The 14,966-nt window shown below is 41.1% G+C and overlaps 2 protein-coding genes across 2 annotated transcripts; both read left to right on the forward strand.

The window, feature by feature from the left end:
- The first annotated feature begins 525 nt into the window (after positions 1-525).
- anxa13 (annexin A13) lies at positions 526-6,162 on the forward strand. The gene is made up of 11 exons (XM_017406277.3): positions 526-680; positions 1,375-1,450; positions 1,531-1,625; positions 1,710-1,880; positions 1,957-1,990; positions 3,504-3,583; positions 3,777-3,845; positions 3,934-4,035; positions 4,174-4,249; positions 4,384-4,496; positions 5,015-6,162. Exons 1-11 carry the CDS (start codon positions 666-668, stop codon positions 5,132-5,134), a joined length of 951 nt encoding a protein of 316 aa, XP_017261766.1. The 5' UTR covers positions 526-665; the 3' UTR covers positions 5,135-6,162.
- Positions 6,163-7,664: 1,502 nt separating this feature from the next.
- Positions 7,665-14,440, forward strand: LOC108230303 (coiled-coil domain-containing protein 106-like). The gene is made up of 5 exons (XM_017406386.3): positions 7,665-7,822; positions 10,726-10,949; positions 11,092-11,304; positions 11,416-11,622; positions 13,642-14,440. The coding sequence occupies exons 2-5, from the start codon at positions 10,745-10,747 to the stop codon at positions 14,019-14,021; spliced, it is 1,005 nt and encodes a 334-aa protein (XP_017261875.1). The 5' UTR covers positions 7,665-7,822; positions 10,726-10,744; the 3' UTR covers positions 14,022-14,440.
- The last annotated feature ends 526 nt before the right edge of the window (positions 14,441-14,966 follow it).

The raw sequence follows: 14,966 nt of genomic DNA on the forward strand, positions 1-14,966 counted from the left end.
TAGGGGACACAATCCACCTCTGTCCCATGAATGTATGGGACATTATTCTGACTTAAAAATACACTTCAGATCATTTTTCAGGTGTAGATTATGTTTAGTGTGAGTTTGAGGTTTGATAGTGACCTCAAGTCAGATTGGCCTTAAAAATACAAAATGGCAGCGCCCCACAAATGGACATTTTGGCTTCAGTTTTGGACAATGAGCTTTAATGGAGTCACTTTGTCCATTTTATTTATGTTGACCTATATATAAGTCTCTGTATTAGTAAGTCTGCAAATTAGCCTGCTTTTAACATGCATCATTGTTTAATGCACTTCCACTGTTCTAAATACATTTAAATTTTAAAATATATAATTTTTACGAAGAGGAATGTTATTTTTGACATTTGTAATTTAGATTCTCCCTTGAAAAAATGTGATTTTGGGAAGAAGGAACACCAGTATTGAGATAAAAAAGTAATTAGGAGTGGTTTGATTATATGTCATAACGGCCTGCCATATTGCCGGTGTGGACGTAAACGGTTAACGGTCCGCGGTGACGTCACCGTCCGCTGCTTTTCCTCTGTGGAACGCTTTGATCCGGAGAGGAGGTCGAAATTTCCCAAAAATCCACCGACAGCTTTCACCCACGGATCCTCCGCTGCCGCCGGATAAACACAGCAAAAAATGGGCAACTGTCAAGTAGGTGACATTTGTGTCTTTTTACTCTTTTTGTTCTTTAGACCTGCTCTTCAAATCTGAACAGTCATGAATTTGGGTTTTAATAGAGGCAGGTTTCGGACTTGCGTACTTTGTAGCCTCTTTTGGGTTTATTTCTGGACCTTATTTAACCAAGTAATTAACCAAGTAACTCAGCGAGAAAGCGTTTGGGCTTTAGGTCCAAGTTAGGGGCTGTTTGTTTTAAGGTTTGACCGTCGCAGAGGACGCTGAAGCGGACTGGGGAAAAGGGCCGCTCCTCTGCGGCTCCATCCCAGCTCCGTCACACGACTCCACCTCTGAACGAGGCTCTTTAACCAGTTTGACCCCCTTTTTGAACTATAATTGTTACTAATGACAATATAATCCTGTAGTTTAATCAGAAGATTAAAAAGAATTGAAGAGGTTGAAGCTTTTCCATCAGTTTCACTGTAGTAAAGAAGAATTAAAATCTATGTAGATTCTTTGCTGTAGTTTTTAATCCCATATTTAAACAGTTTGTACTAATTATCTGACCTTAACCAAGTTTGCTTAAGAGTTTTTGACCCTGAATTTCTTTATCAAAGCCTCCTCCATCTGCCAGCTGCTTCATCCAGTCATGAATCCCTGCTTAAATGATAATTAACTTGATTTAATGTGTATTTGCTGCACAACAATCCTGCTTCCTTTCTTTCCGCAGCCTACGGTGTTTCCCTATGAGGATTTCGATGTGGTTGCCGACATCAAGGCCATCCGCAAAGCCTGCAAAGGATTAGGTTGGTTGGAGATGTTATGAAAATGGTGTAATGTTCTCGAACTTGTTCTGATTTTGTGTTTTCATGTGCCATCTCCTCAGGAACTGACGAGCAGGCCATCATCGACATCCTGGCGAACCGCAGCGCCTCTCAGCGCCAGGAAATCAAAACGGCTTACTTCGAGAAGTACGACGACGTGAGTGCCATCCGGCGTTGGTCCAACGTGAAACACGCTTCTTGCCGCCTTTTTCAAGAACGAAATCCTCTCTTTCTGGTGTAGGAGCTGGTGGACAAGCTGAAGAGCGAACTGTCGGGGAACTTCGAGAAGGCTATCCTCGCCCTGCTCGACCCGCCCGTCATCTACGCTGTGAAGGAGCTCCGGAAGGCCATGAAAGGGCCAGGAACGGACGAGGACGTCCTGGTTGAAATCCTCTGCACCGCCACCAACGCTGTAAGCGCCGAACGCTTCCTTCGCAAAGCTGCACTCAGGAGACACTCATGTGGAAATCTGTCTTTGTTGTCAACAGGATATCGCTATGTTCAAGGAGTGCTACTTTCAGGGTAAGTAGCACATTTCAATTCACCCACAGATTTGCTCCTGTGAGGGTTTCCTGTCACTGTATTGGGAGCTTGTGAGGAACTAAGCGCGGCTGACTCATGATGGCTGACTTCAACCTCTATGATCCTATTTTTGTTCCTTGTGCTGTAATTTCGGGTCACACTTTGTTTAGTCAAGGCCCATCCTGCTCCAGCTTCCCCTCCACAGTCCTGATTGTTGTTACCCTCTTGTCTTTTCACGATTTAATACTTTGAGTCTTGTTTTGCTCTCTAAGATATTTGGCTTACAGTACTTATATATAATCTGTGTTGGGAAATGCAGAATTGTTTTAAAAATGTCTTCTATTTGGGCTTCATTTTTTTTTAAAAGTGTTAGTAGTTTATCATTAAATTGAAAGCCCTATATGTGGTTTTTAGCACCAGATATGATGCACTTTCAGTTTTCCTTTAAGGTTTCTTTAATGGAATAAAATGTGTACTGATGTGTTGTAATGAATTATGGCTTGACTGATTGTCTATCTTCGGCTGAGAAAGACCTACACCTCATCTACTGCATGCGCCCGACTGCTGCTGCTGCTTGCTGATGAACTTGGCGATTCAGTATTTTAAATTCTAGACGTTTTTGTCCAACTTTTGACCTGTTTTGTCAGAATAATTGGCACACAAATGCATGTATTGTAAGCCAAAAACTGATTTTCCATCCCCACCATGTTATGGATTAGATTTGAAAACATTCATAATAGTCTATGAACCCTAATTCGAGCTGTTTGTAAAGAGGTTTGTGGTCTGAAACTCATACGCGATTGGTGTTCCATTGTTCAACATAACGATAAAACTCATTTTAGTTTCTATTACAGAACCTCTTTCCTTTGTTAACCAAGTCTTTGAAATGTGCTTTAAAACGGGTGATTTGAAGAGCAGTTTGCTTCCTGTCAACCAACTCTCCTAGTGCAATAGCTAACTATAATAAACAAGTCGTAATTTCTGTGGTGACCAAATATTTAACGGTGCCAAACTCAGCTTTGTGTTCTGGTTCATAAAGAGTAAAAAGCTCAGTAAAAGTTAAAAGATTTGACAAAGTTTTCGATGCTGGAGTTTTGGCCACGTTGCGCTGAAGCTTTTGCTGCACTCAGACAGAATTTGGACCAAGTTTATTGACCTACAGCTCCCAGACGTAGGTGGATTAAGAGGCGTAATTTATGCCATAAAGCAGCCGAGTTAGTCAGGAAATATGAGAGGTTGTTTCGGCTGCTCTGTCATTGATCTCTAACTGCTGCTGCTGTCTTTCTTGTAGGCAGATCTGACATTCATTCAACATTTAGTTCTTTCATTGTATGATTTACTTGTTGGAAAAGTTTCTACCTACAACCGTAGTGAGGGTGTAGAGCTCAGACCAAATTCACTAAGAAGGAAAATACCTGAATGCATCAACGACTCAAAAACTTGTATTTGTATCATCAGATTGTCTGTTTTTTATGCGCTCACGTGTTGTCTTATTTTGACTTCACTTTCACAGTTCATGAACGTGATCTGGAAGCCGATATCGAGGGCGACACGAGCGGGGATGTCAGAAACCTTCTCACCGCTCTTCTGCAAGTAAGCAGCCCCGAGTTTCCACTCTGCTCGTGAAACCGGACTCCTCCTCCCGTCCGCCCCCGCTCTGACACTGAGCTCGCTGTCCCCGAGCCCCCACCGCAGCCTTTAAACACACGCTCTCTGGACGCTGTCCAGACACCCTGTCGTTAGCAAAAGACCCGATTGCCTCACTGCAGACCTCCTCTTCTTCCAGGGCAACAGAGATGAGAGTTACGAGGTGGACGAGGACCTGGCGGAGCTAGACGCCGCCGCCCTGTTTGAGGTTTCATTTTAAACACGACCTCCTGATAAGCCTCCCTTGTCGTCCTAATGGACACTGATCCGCAGTGACGTTTGCTTATCTCGCGCAGGCCGGTGAGGGTTGCTTTGGGACGGATGAATGCACCTTCAGCCACATCCTGGCCACCAGAAATTACCTGCAGCTCCAGGTCATCTTTAAGATATATGAGCAGGTATTTCAGTCCACAGCTGCATTAAACACCGATTATCAGTTTGCACTCATAAATCAGTGCTCAGATTCTTTTGACAAGTGAATCATGGATGTAATTTCACACACTTATGGCGCTCATAGAGTTATTTTCTACCTGTAGCTTTCTGGAACTGAAATCCTGGATGCCATTGAGAATGAGACAGGTGGAACACTGAAAAAATGCTACGTTGCTCTTGGTAAGGAGGGTGTTTTTATAATATTAGATGCAGTTAAATTAGCTCGCAGCATGAATTTAATTCCACAGGTTGGGAGAAGCATCCCAGGTTTTGTATTTGAGCTCTTTTTTTTTTTTTTTTTCTTTCTGACGCAGTGAGAGTTGCTAAAAACCCGCAGCTCTACTTCGCCAGGCGCCTGCACGACGCGATGAAGGGAGCAGGAACCGACGAGGACACCCTGATTCGAATCATCGTGTGCCGCTCCGAGGTAATTTAACTGAAGGGAAGCAGATGGAGCCGGACATTCAAGGCTGTTTATTTTATGTTGTTTTTTTTTTAAATGATTGACACCGATGAGGTTGGCCAGTTTCTGAATCCGGCTTTTATTGTTAGTTTGTCTTTGGCTCACAGCTTTAATAATTTATTGTTTATGCACATTACAGTCTGCTAGATGGCTACAATAATGGTGAAAGAAATTTCAGTTATAGTTAATAGTAAGAATTGCACAGAGCTAAAGACAGAGATGGTATATTTGATGTTCCTTCAAAGGTTAGCCTAAAGTCCTCATCAGTTTTTTTTTTGAGTCTGTGCCAAAACGAAAAAAAAACTCCATATCATGAAAGGTACCCCATCAAGGGGGAAAAGTGACCTGTAGCAACACTGCTGTCCGCATACGTGTGCTCACCTGTGAAAGGACAGATTTACCTTTAAGAATATATATTTTAAAACCTCCAAACCAAGCATAGTGGCTGGTATTAAATGGATGCATTCCCTTCTTTCCAACAGTTCGACTTGGAGACCATCAAAGACATGTACCTCGAGAAGTACGACGTGTCTCTGAAGGACGCCATACGGGACGAGTGCAGCGGCGACTTCAAGCGTCTCCTGCTGGCCCTCTGCCACTAGAAGCCGGAGGCGGTTTTCTGTCTAACAAACTAACTACACCCAGTCTCTGTAAGGCATTATGTGGGGAGCAGGAGGGTGCTGAAGTGATGGAATTATTTATTTATCCCACAGGTGGGTCGTTGTTTTTAAACTTTATTATTATTATAGGGTTCCTAAGTATATGAAACTGTCTAACTGCCCTTGGTCAAATTTTTAATCTTAATTCTGTTCACCAGCGTTTATATATTCAGAGATGATTTTACTGGAAGAAAAGCACCAAGATATCTTTGTTTCAGCTGAACAAAAGACACCCTGATTAAATGACACCCAAGATGATCTGATCAAATGACTTAAAGCTCCATAAGATAAGAAAATTATAAAAACATTGGCCGTGTTTTACCCTCACTCTGTTACAACGCTATCTTAGTAAATAGTTCCTAATCAGCTTTTTCACCCTCTCTGCCCCCAACCGCTGCTACGATTGACGCAATCACTCCGTTTGCCTTGAAGTTTGTGTTTTTGATGGAAGGAAGGTCAACGTTCGTGTTGACGGGCTGTTAACGAAGGAGCGTTACAAAGAATATGCAACGAACTCACTTCCTGAAGTGTTTTCACAAACGGTTGTATCAGCTGCTGAAAGAAACTATACTAACTTATATTATGTTGCACGTTTTTATCCTGTACATCAAGAATGCCTTGACAAATCCAACCACACCTTACCTTACATACTTATTTTGTATTTTATTACTTATTGAGGACAAAATTAAGATATATAATTATAGAGTTGACTGTTTAAGGCAGCCCAGAGGTGATGTGTGAAAAGAACACCTATAAATATGTTTAGGTGATCCCAGTGTTCACCATCTTGGTAATCTGATGGTGTTTTCATTTGTGTATCTTTTTATGGCAGCTTAAATTTGTTACAACTCACCACTGTTTGCAACACGCTGAACAGATACTCAAGAGATGACACCAACCTGAACAACTGTTCTCCTCTCACTAGCCAAAGAGTTTTAACCTAACTACTAATAAAGTTCACTGTAACACCCGTTTGTTTACGTTTTCATTCATCCCCTGATAATAAGATGCGTCCACATGAAAGCTTGTGTTGTTATTTCATCACTGTTCTTATAATTATGTAGTTTTCTTCATAACTCCATAACTCTCCTCCCACAGAATAAATACATTTGGTTTGATAAACTCATCAAATGTACATGAAGAGTGATTTCGATCTTAACCAGGCCCAGCCAGAAGAGATGAGACGCAACATGAGAGGAGTTTCCGTCCTAAATGTGGGAAAAGCATTCGTCTGTGAGAAAAAGTCTTTAAATCATGGACAAACAGTCAGAGGGATTTTGGTTTATAATGTCATAAACAGCTGTCAGCGTAAATGCAACAGAGACATAAAATGTAGCAGAAAAATGATATATTTATGGCAGCTCTTTCATGGTGAAAGAGGGTCTGCATCTCTGGATTTCAGCGTGTGTCGCTTGAAATGGTGTTCAAATCCCACTGTTAACACTTCCAAGTCATTTATGAGCAGGGCGCCATCATCTAACCGTGAAGCATTTCCACATAATGAGGCTAAGAATCATAGATGTTCTCTTCTTCACCGTTATTTAATGGTGATCTAATCGTGGACTGAGTAGGAGTCTAAAGCCAAAATCTGTTCGATTCAATCAATTAAGGTAGGTGGGGCAACTCTGTTTACAATCTGAAACAAGCATATTCAAAAGAAAGAAAGTTCTGTAAACACAATAATATGTTTTTCCAGATTGTTACAATGATGATATGAGAGTGCCAAAGTGCTCAAAAGTGCTTCTAGTATTTAAAGAGCTGATCTTTTTGTAAATGACCAAGCCATGATATAATAATCCATTAAAATCAATAAATGTAAATAAATACTATCAGCAACAATTGTCATAAATGTTCTTATTTGTTTAAAGTTTTAAAGATGAAATTTAACAATTTTGGCCGCTCTTCTAATATGATTTTTATTTCTCATTTTTTTAAGGATAGTGTGTAGTCCAATGTGGTCCCAAGACAGTTAAATTCATTGTCACTCCGCCTCCTCAGTACTCCGCTTTACCGGCCGGCGTTTAAATGGAGTAGACCCTAAACACAGCCCCTTTAATCTGTGTCGCTCCTCTGTCGCCTTCAATAACACTCGTAAATTATACACTTCCTCAGAAGTAAAATAAAATGACGTAGAATATAAGCTGTATTTTGGAGAGCAACGTGAAGGGTCTGTAATTTGAACTGGATACTCATGATTTCATTGCATTTTCTTAATTTGGGTCACAAACTATAAAATGAGGAGATCTAAAATAATATTGTCTTGTCACGAAGCTTAAAAACAGTAAAAACAAACAGAACAAACAGTTGTGGTAAAGCATTAGTTGTCCTAGGTTTATACAACCTTCAATTATTTTTGTCAAAAATATTCTAATAACGTAAATATTTCCTCTTCAGATCTACTAGTTTTAGGAATTACAACGTTTTAGTTAGGCACCTGAAAGCACCTCAGCGTCTCTCATCGCGCCGTGGCTCCGCCCCCTCCTCCTCCCAGAGATGCATCCAGTAGTGTCGCATTTTACGTCTCGTCTCTGTTTGTGTTTATGAAAAGAGATGCGTTTAGGCTGATTTTCACAACAAGACAAACACTGGAGACGTCTCAGCTCCTCTTCTGACCGCGGGGCTCACTAAAAGGTGCGTTGTTTTGCGTGTTTCGTCGCCTTTGTTGGTTCCCTTTCCCGATTTTCTTCTGCCAGTAATTACAGTCATTTAGCATCCATCTTGGCTGGAGGTAATTAAACCCACAGTAAGCAGGCATGCTCAGCTCTTTGTAGCCCACTGAACACTGTGCCTTTAAGTGTTTTACAAGGCTCATAACTTTTGTCGTGCTCACAATTCTGTTTAAAACAATATAGATACGTCCTAGTAATTAAACAGAGGGTACACGATAAAAGGTAATACTGTCTGTTAAAATGGGGGAAAAGTTATTTTAATGAAAACATAAATCCTATTGGAATTTCCTCTTTCCTTAAATAAACGCATTTTTGTTTTTATGCTCAGGTATCCATCACCTGAACGCACCACTTCTCTTACAACATGTAACTTCATAATAACTCGTTACTCATCTGTAATTTTATCATGAAAGCTGTTCCTGTCTGCATATTTCCCCCCAGAGGTGTTTATCATCCGCCCAGAAGGTGAAGGAATACTGTTTTTGCCTGTGTCGTTTATCATTATGTCACATGAACCACTTACCTACTTACCTTTGCGTTACAGGTTTTATTAGGATGCCCAGCTCCCAAGCCTGGTAAATTACTGGGTGTGTGTCTCTACACGCTGCACCTTCTGCCATTTGATTCCCCTGAAATCATCCAGTCCAACCCGTCTGCCAGGTTCAGATCTAAAAATTAGTTTTAGATAAATGAGGAAGTTTGCATCAAACACGACGTCGTGCACAGAGACTACTAACCCTATCATTGCAATCGAAGTGATCATTTATTAAGAAGGAACAGACTCTCCTGCAGCCTTAATTTAGACATTTTTCTCCTTAAATTTCATGTTCAGAAGCTGCTGTTGTTTTGATCCCTCCACGTTTTCTGAGTTTTTGCCAAACGCAGCCAGTCTGCACACACGTTCAGAGCAAAAGAACAACCCCAGGGTGACAAAATGAGCACAGAGAAACAAAAACACTCAATTCTGGTTGTCTTAACATTGATATGCGATATGAACTTCTCTGGCACTGGCTTCATAAACAACTCGATCTTCATTTGTTTGGTGGCTTAAGTACAAGGGTGAAAGCCTTTTCTCGATGCAGTAGTAAAAAAAAAAAAAGCATCCCTTCTTTTGCCAGTCATTAATAATTAATTATGAAGTGAAAGCCTGCAAACCTGAAACCGTCGAGAAACTCAGACCAGCAAAGTATGTTTAACTCATTTTACTGCAGGAATGCTCAAAGCAGGACTTTAGCTGTTTTGCAATATAAACTTTAAATTATTAATAAAGGCCTCTGGTGCTGCCTTTTTACTGGCATTCCTCAGAACTCATGACGCATCACATGCATTAATTAGTGGCGGGGCTTGGACATAAACAGACTCTGTATTGACCTACAGATTTCACAGAGGTTTTTATCAATGTATATTTTTTTTACAGGTGCTTTATACAAGAAAAGTCTAAAGAGTTTTAGTTGTTTATATGGATTACTACATAGGTTTTTAATGGTTTATATTCATTAGTGCAGGGATTTGAGGAAAAACAAAGTGTGTATTGTGTCCACTGAAGCGGTGGTGGGGAGGGCCACCATCCTGCACGTTTTAGGTGTTTCTCTGCTTCGACACTCCTAATTTGAATGACTGAGTGATTACCAGGCCTGCTGAGGAGCAGGGAAACATCTTAAACATGCAGGATAGTGTTCCTCCAGGACTGGAACTGGACACCGCTGCACTAAAGGGAACTGCAAGGACTTTAGTTTCACAGTCGTAGCATCACCTGCTTCTTTTAAAGAATCTTTGTTTTTGTGTCATGAAATAGTGAAATCAAATTAGCAAAATTCAGCTGTCAGGACAACTAATATTCAGTAGTTTCATGACATTTCCATTTTATGTAGTATAAAATGGTTTTTTTTATCAGTAAACTTTGCTGTATCATGGCAAATAAATATATTTCCTGCAACATCAGCATGCACAATTTTAAAATCACGCGACATATTCTGATTATATAATCTGTGCAAGAAATCACTTCAGGTTCTTAGGAATTAAAGCAGGACTAGTTACAGCTCTGCACGTGTTTGTGAGAACCTGCCCATAATCAGATGGATCCACATCTCCCGAAAGAAATAGTAATTAGAAGGTCTTTATCTCCTAATTACAGTATATAGATCTCATAATTACAAGATGTGTCTTGCTGCCATGGAAACAGCTTTAGTCAAAGTTTATTGGCAGCCAGTTGTTGATGGCAAACATCCAGAATCCGCGAGCTTCCTGCTTGATGTGAGCGTTTTGTAGAGACAAAACTTCTCATAATAAAAATAGCATTCCTGAAGGAAGGAGGAAAACTTGTCTTATTTAATGAAACTCTTTAAATGTGTGTTTATGCTGCCATCGTTTCCAGGACTCCCATGTCAAAGGGATGTTGACCTTCCTGGTTAAATAGAGGCAAATCAAAAATGAGATGAGCATTTCAAAAGGAAACGCAGAGAGGGTTTTCACCTCTCTGAAGGGCCGAATATTAAAAAAGTTTCTCATAAAGTTGCAACAACAATGTTGATTCTTCTTGATTAAAAGTGATCAAAAAGTGCAGAAAGACAGAAAAGTGTAACTCATGAGTGAATGGCTGAGATCTGTTGGGGCTTTCAGGCAGCTCTGCCTTAAAAAAAAAAAAGATTTCTGTGGTGAACCTCACCGCATGAGCTCAGGATCTGCTGTGAGTTTCATGTCAGAACATTTTTGTACTTGATGAAACAAAGAAGTGCTACAATCACCTTCATAATACCAGAATGAACTCAACAAAGGCTCCAAACCTACAGTACAGATAGCACTTTCTTTAATATCTTTCACATGAGTTTCAGTATTTCCGCCCCACCTTTTTTTATCCGTGCTCAGGTGTGAAAAAAACAACAAGATGTCAGTGTGGCAGCAGGAGGCGTCGAGTTATTCCCCCTGCATCGAGATCGACTCCAGCTCCATGAGGACCAAAGACCGACTCGGCTCCGCGAGCTGGCTGAAGCAGGAGCAGGAGGACCTGCGCATCATCAAATGGGAGAGCTTCCAAACCGGAGCTCCAGCAGACGCCGTCCAGGACAACACGCCCAGCAGCGCCATGTCTGGTGAGACCCCCACCTCCCCACCCCCTCAGTCTTCTCTGGTTATTAGACACCGTCTCAGATCAACGACGTCCAGCTGCGTTTATCACGTGGCCTCGATTCCTCTGCGGTTTAAACATTCTCGCCCGCTGGGATTTGTTTCCAGCTGCTTCAAATTTCGAGGCCCTGCCCCCGAGGGTGCTGCTGACCATCACCAAGCTGCAGTGCATGCTGGAGAGCAAGCAGGAGCGCATCACTGCTCTGGAGAAACAGGTGGAGGACCTGATGCAGGACCGCAAGTTCCTGCGCAGCCAGATCGAAAACCTCACAAGCAACCGCGCCGTGCCGGCGTTCGCCGCACCCAGCTTGGCAACCGAAGGTCAGGGACCGAACGCCGGGCTGGAAGCTTTTATTTACAGCGGCCATTGTTTTCTTCACGTGTTTGTCCTTGTGTTGTTTTTTTTTTGTTTTGTTTTTTTTACGCACGCAGCTCCCAAGTCGAGCAAGGTGCAGCATTCGGAGAACAAATCTCGAAAGAGAGAACGGGCTTCTTCTAGCTCCTCCACCAGCAGCGACACCGGCTCCGAGGGCTCCGACTTCTCGGAAGTGTCCGCCGCGTCAAGCGAGCACAGACGGAAGAAACACCACAAGGACAAGAAAAGATCGAAGAAAGGGAAGGACTACAGCAGGAAGAGAGGTAAGCAAAGAGAGGCGAGTTTGAGAACAGGCAGTACTTTATGGCGACATCATCCAAACCTTGTGTTGGATCCACGGACGAGTGGGAGGGGCACCAGTTTGGAGATATTTTAAGAATAATAAAGTAAAGCACAATTTCAGAGCAACCAGCATGATGGTGTGCCTGCAACTCTTCTCAACACTAATATAAAACAAATAAACTGGTAACACTTTCAAAGAACCAACCTGTAGCTAATGATGAACAGGCAAACCCTTTTTCATAACCTCATCAAATGCTTCACCTGTGGTTAGTTTTGGTTTCCTGCTTAAGAGCGCTGCAGTTTTTGGGTTAAGTCACTCATTAACAGAGAAGGGTTGGAAAAGAAAGTTCAACAAACGGTTAGGTAATCATGAACAACCTACTTAACCATAGGGGTGACAAAAGCTTTAACTGATGGTAAAATAATCCTGATCGAACAGGCAGAAAATCATGAACTGATGATGACGATGACTCACTTCACTATAGACGTCTCAAATGTTTAACTAGTTACTAGTTCATTGTTAAGTAAATGGTCACCTGACCATCAAATAAGCATTTCTTAAGAATGGTTCTCTTAAGCCGAAATGAGTAAAAGCCATGATCTAATCCCTAAAAACGAACTTGCCAATGAAAAAAAGTGTTCACTAGTTCATCATAAGGTAGTGAACCTTAAAATGAGCCTCTTAATGTAAAATGTGGAGTCCAGGAGTGAAAATCAATGTTTAACCATAAGAATAAAAGGTGTTCTCTTGTTCACCGTGAGATAATGATGATCTTATCATGAACTAATCATGGGTCTCCAAAGCCAAAATGTGGAGCTCATGAGTAGAAAACCATTACCTCATCATGTATGAAGCATTCCCAAATTATAAGTTTGTCTGTCCACCATTAGTTCATGCGCAGCACATGATTGAGTTATTACTAACAACGAAGCACATTTTTTGTGGCACGAAATCTTGCACGTTGTTATTTTCTCATTCCCTAACTGGGCATTCTGGTTCCAATATCAGCTCTCTTATGTTTTTATTTTATTTTATTTTTTTTTAGAAACGTAGCAATCCTGACCGTTGATCCACCATGTAGAGAGAGAGAGACAAAAAAAAGTTTGATTTGTGAGCGACCACACTAACTGATTACACAAATCTCTGACTCTGAGCATGTTCAGTGCTGCATTTTATATAAAAACAAAGTTTTATGATAGACGACGGCTCATTCTGAAATGACAGAAGTCATTTTGGACTCGTGTTTTAAGTTTTAATCTCACTAAATGGCCGAACTGACAGAAAATGATGCTTGCAGTCAATTTAGAATATGAGCTTTTGGAAAATTATAGGCATTTATTTCTTTATATAATCAGAAAACTACTGCTATGTCAACTTTTTAGATTATTCTGCCTCTTTCAAAACAAATATATAGTGTTATTAATTTAACAAAAATGCTGGAAGTGAGCGTAAAAACATCAGTTACTAAGATATATTTACTGATTGGACTTTGTGTGATGATAATGCCTTTCAAACTGATGCTAGTACTGTTTGAAAACAGAGATTTTGCCTGAATCACTCATCAAACACAAGGAACTTTGAGCTTTTTTTTAAACACGTGAGAATCCTAATTGTCCTTAAAAATGAGCCTATGTAGGAACAAACAGACAAATATTGGGAAACATCAGCCGCTGCGGTCTGAAAAGTCATCCTAATGAACGAGTGTCAACAAGCATAAACTGAGCGGGTGTGACTGTACAGGAGGAACCTGTAATCCCAACAAACTGATCCAAAACAAAACAACACAAAGGGAATAAACATCTAAACCAGTTTTAGTGACCACAGCTGTTTTAATGCAGATGAGCAACCCTGTTCTGAAATTACTTAAATGTTGTTAATTAGAAACGGTCTTTTAATTTCTGTAATGTTTTTTGTTTTTTTTTAAAAAGGAAATATATCAAGACAGCTGACAAGCGCACAGTCGACTCTTTCTCTGAGCATAATTGTTCTTTCCCATCAGCCACTGGCGTCCAGTACGTCATCCAGCGCTACAAGCAAGTCCTCTCAGCCTTCATCAAGAAGAAGAACATGAGCGAAGCCTTCCGCCACCTCGGAATCGACAGGAACACCATCGCCAACACGGCGTCGATCGCAGAGCTCCACCTAGCCGACAAAGACATGGTGCCCTTGGTGGGCACGTTTCGCCAAGGAGAGGAGACTCTGGTGAACTACGCCCAGCGGTGCACCATGGTCATCGACAGCGACGCTGAGCTGGCCAGAAAGATCGACCAGATGAAGGCCAACGGCGAGCTCCTGCCCATCTCAGGGAAAAGACCGAGGTTGTTGCATTCTCACATTCAGGCACTGGGTGGCGCTACAGAGAGCATTTTAATAGGTTGACGATTTATTGGCTTTGGGAACAGGTGGGACATGAGGCCTTTGCAAAACAAAACAAACAAAAAAAAGTTTTCTTTCACTTCTTCTGTTTTATGTAGCATTTATTTAATTATAGTTCATGTCTCAAAGGGACCAGATGTGTTTAAGGACTATGGTACATTTTTATAATAATTAATAATGTTTATTTTCTTCTTCTTTGTTGTTTGTAATGTTTGTAGCATGTAACCAGGTTGTATTTGACCATTTTGTACGTTTGCAGTAACAGAAAGGTCCAGAAGATGGCAGTGTTGACATGACAGATCATTCTTACAAATCACTTCTTGTCATTTATTTTAAAATGGTGGTTAAACCATTCCTTTTTCCAATCATTCAGTTTTTATTTGAGGTGTTTAAACTCTTTGTTAAAACACTTTCTCATGTGATTCATTCGCTGTAAGTCAACAAAACGTCTAACTTGTTCGTAAACAGATTTTGTTTTATTTCTATTCAAGACAGTTTATAAGTCTATTAAACAGAAACCCTTTCAGACAGTGAAAAGCTATTAAAGCTGCTGAAATGAGATGAATAGCAGCCAGCTGCAGCTGAGTGTTACAGCGGGCTGTTTTTAAATTCTTGAGGAGTGCGCGGACAGCTCGGTGACGCATCCTTCGCTAATGGTGTCACAGCAAAGTGTTGCCATTGCTTTTCCTGCTGTTTGCTTTTCACCCGGGAGTGACAAATTACTCGTGCAAAGCCATTACGAGGGCTGCACCCGCTCTGTTTATCTTTTCACGAGGCCTCTGTCACTGTCACTCCTCTTCACGTCCGCTTATCTTCCGCTTGCATCCCGATCTTAAGCCTCCGCCGTCCTCCGTTATGAACTCATTCAGTCGTTTCTTATTACAGATTGTTCTTCGAGTCCCCCCCTTTTTTTTGTGATGTCTGTAAAAGCTGGTCAAGAGGTCCAAA

Source organism: Kryptolebias marmoratus, linkage group LG21 (genome assembly GCF_001649575.2).
Source record: "Kryptolebias marmoratus isolate JLee-2015 linkage group LG21, ASM164957v2, whole genome shotgun sequence".
Classification (NCBI taxonomy): domain Eukaryota; kingdom Metazoa; phylum Chordata; class Actinopteri; order Cyprinodontiformes; family Rivulidae; genus Kryptolebias; species Kryptolebias marmoratus.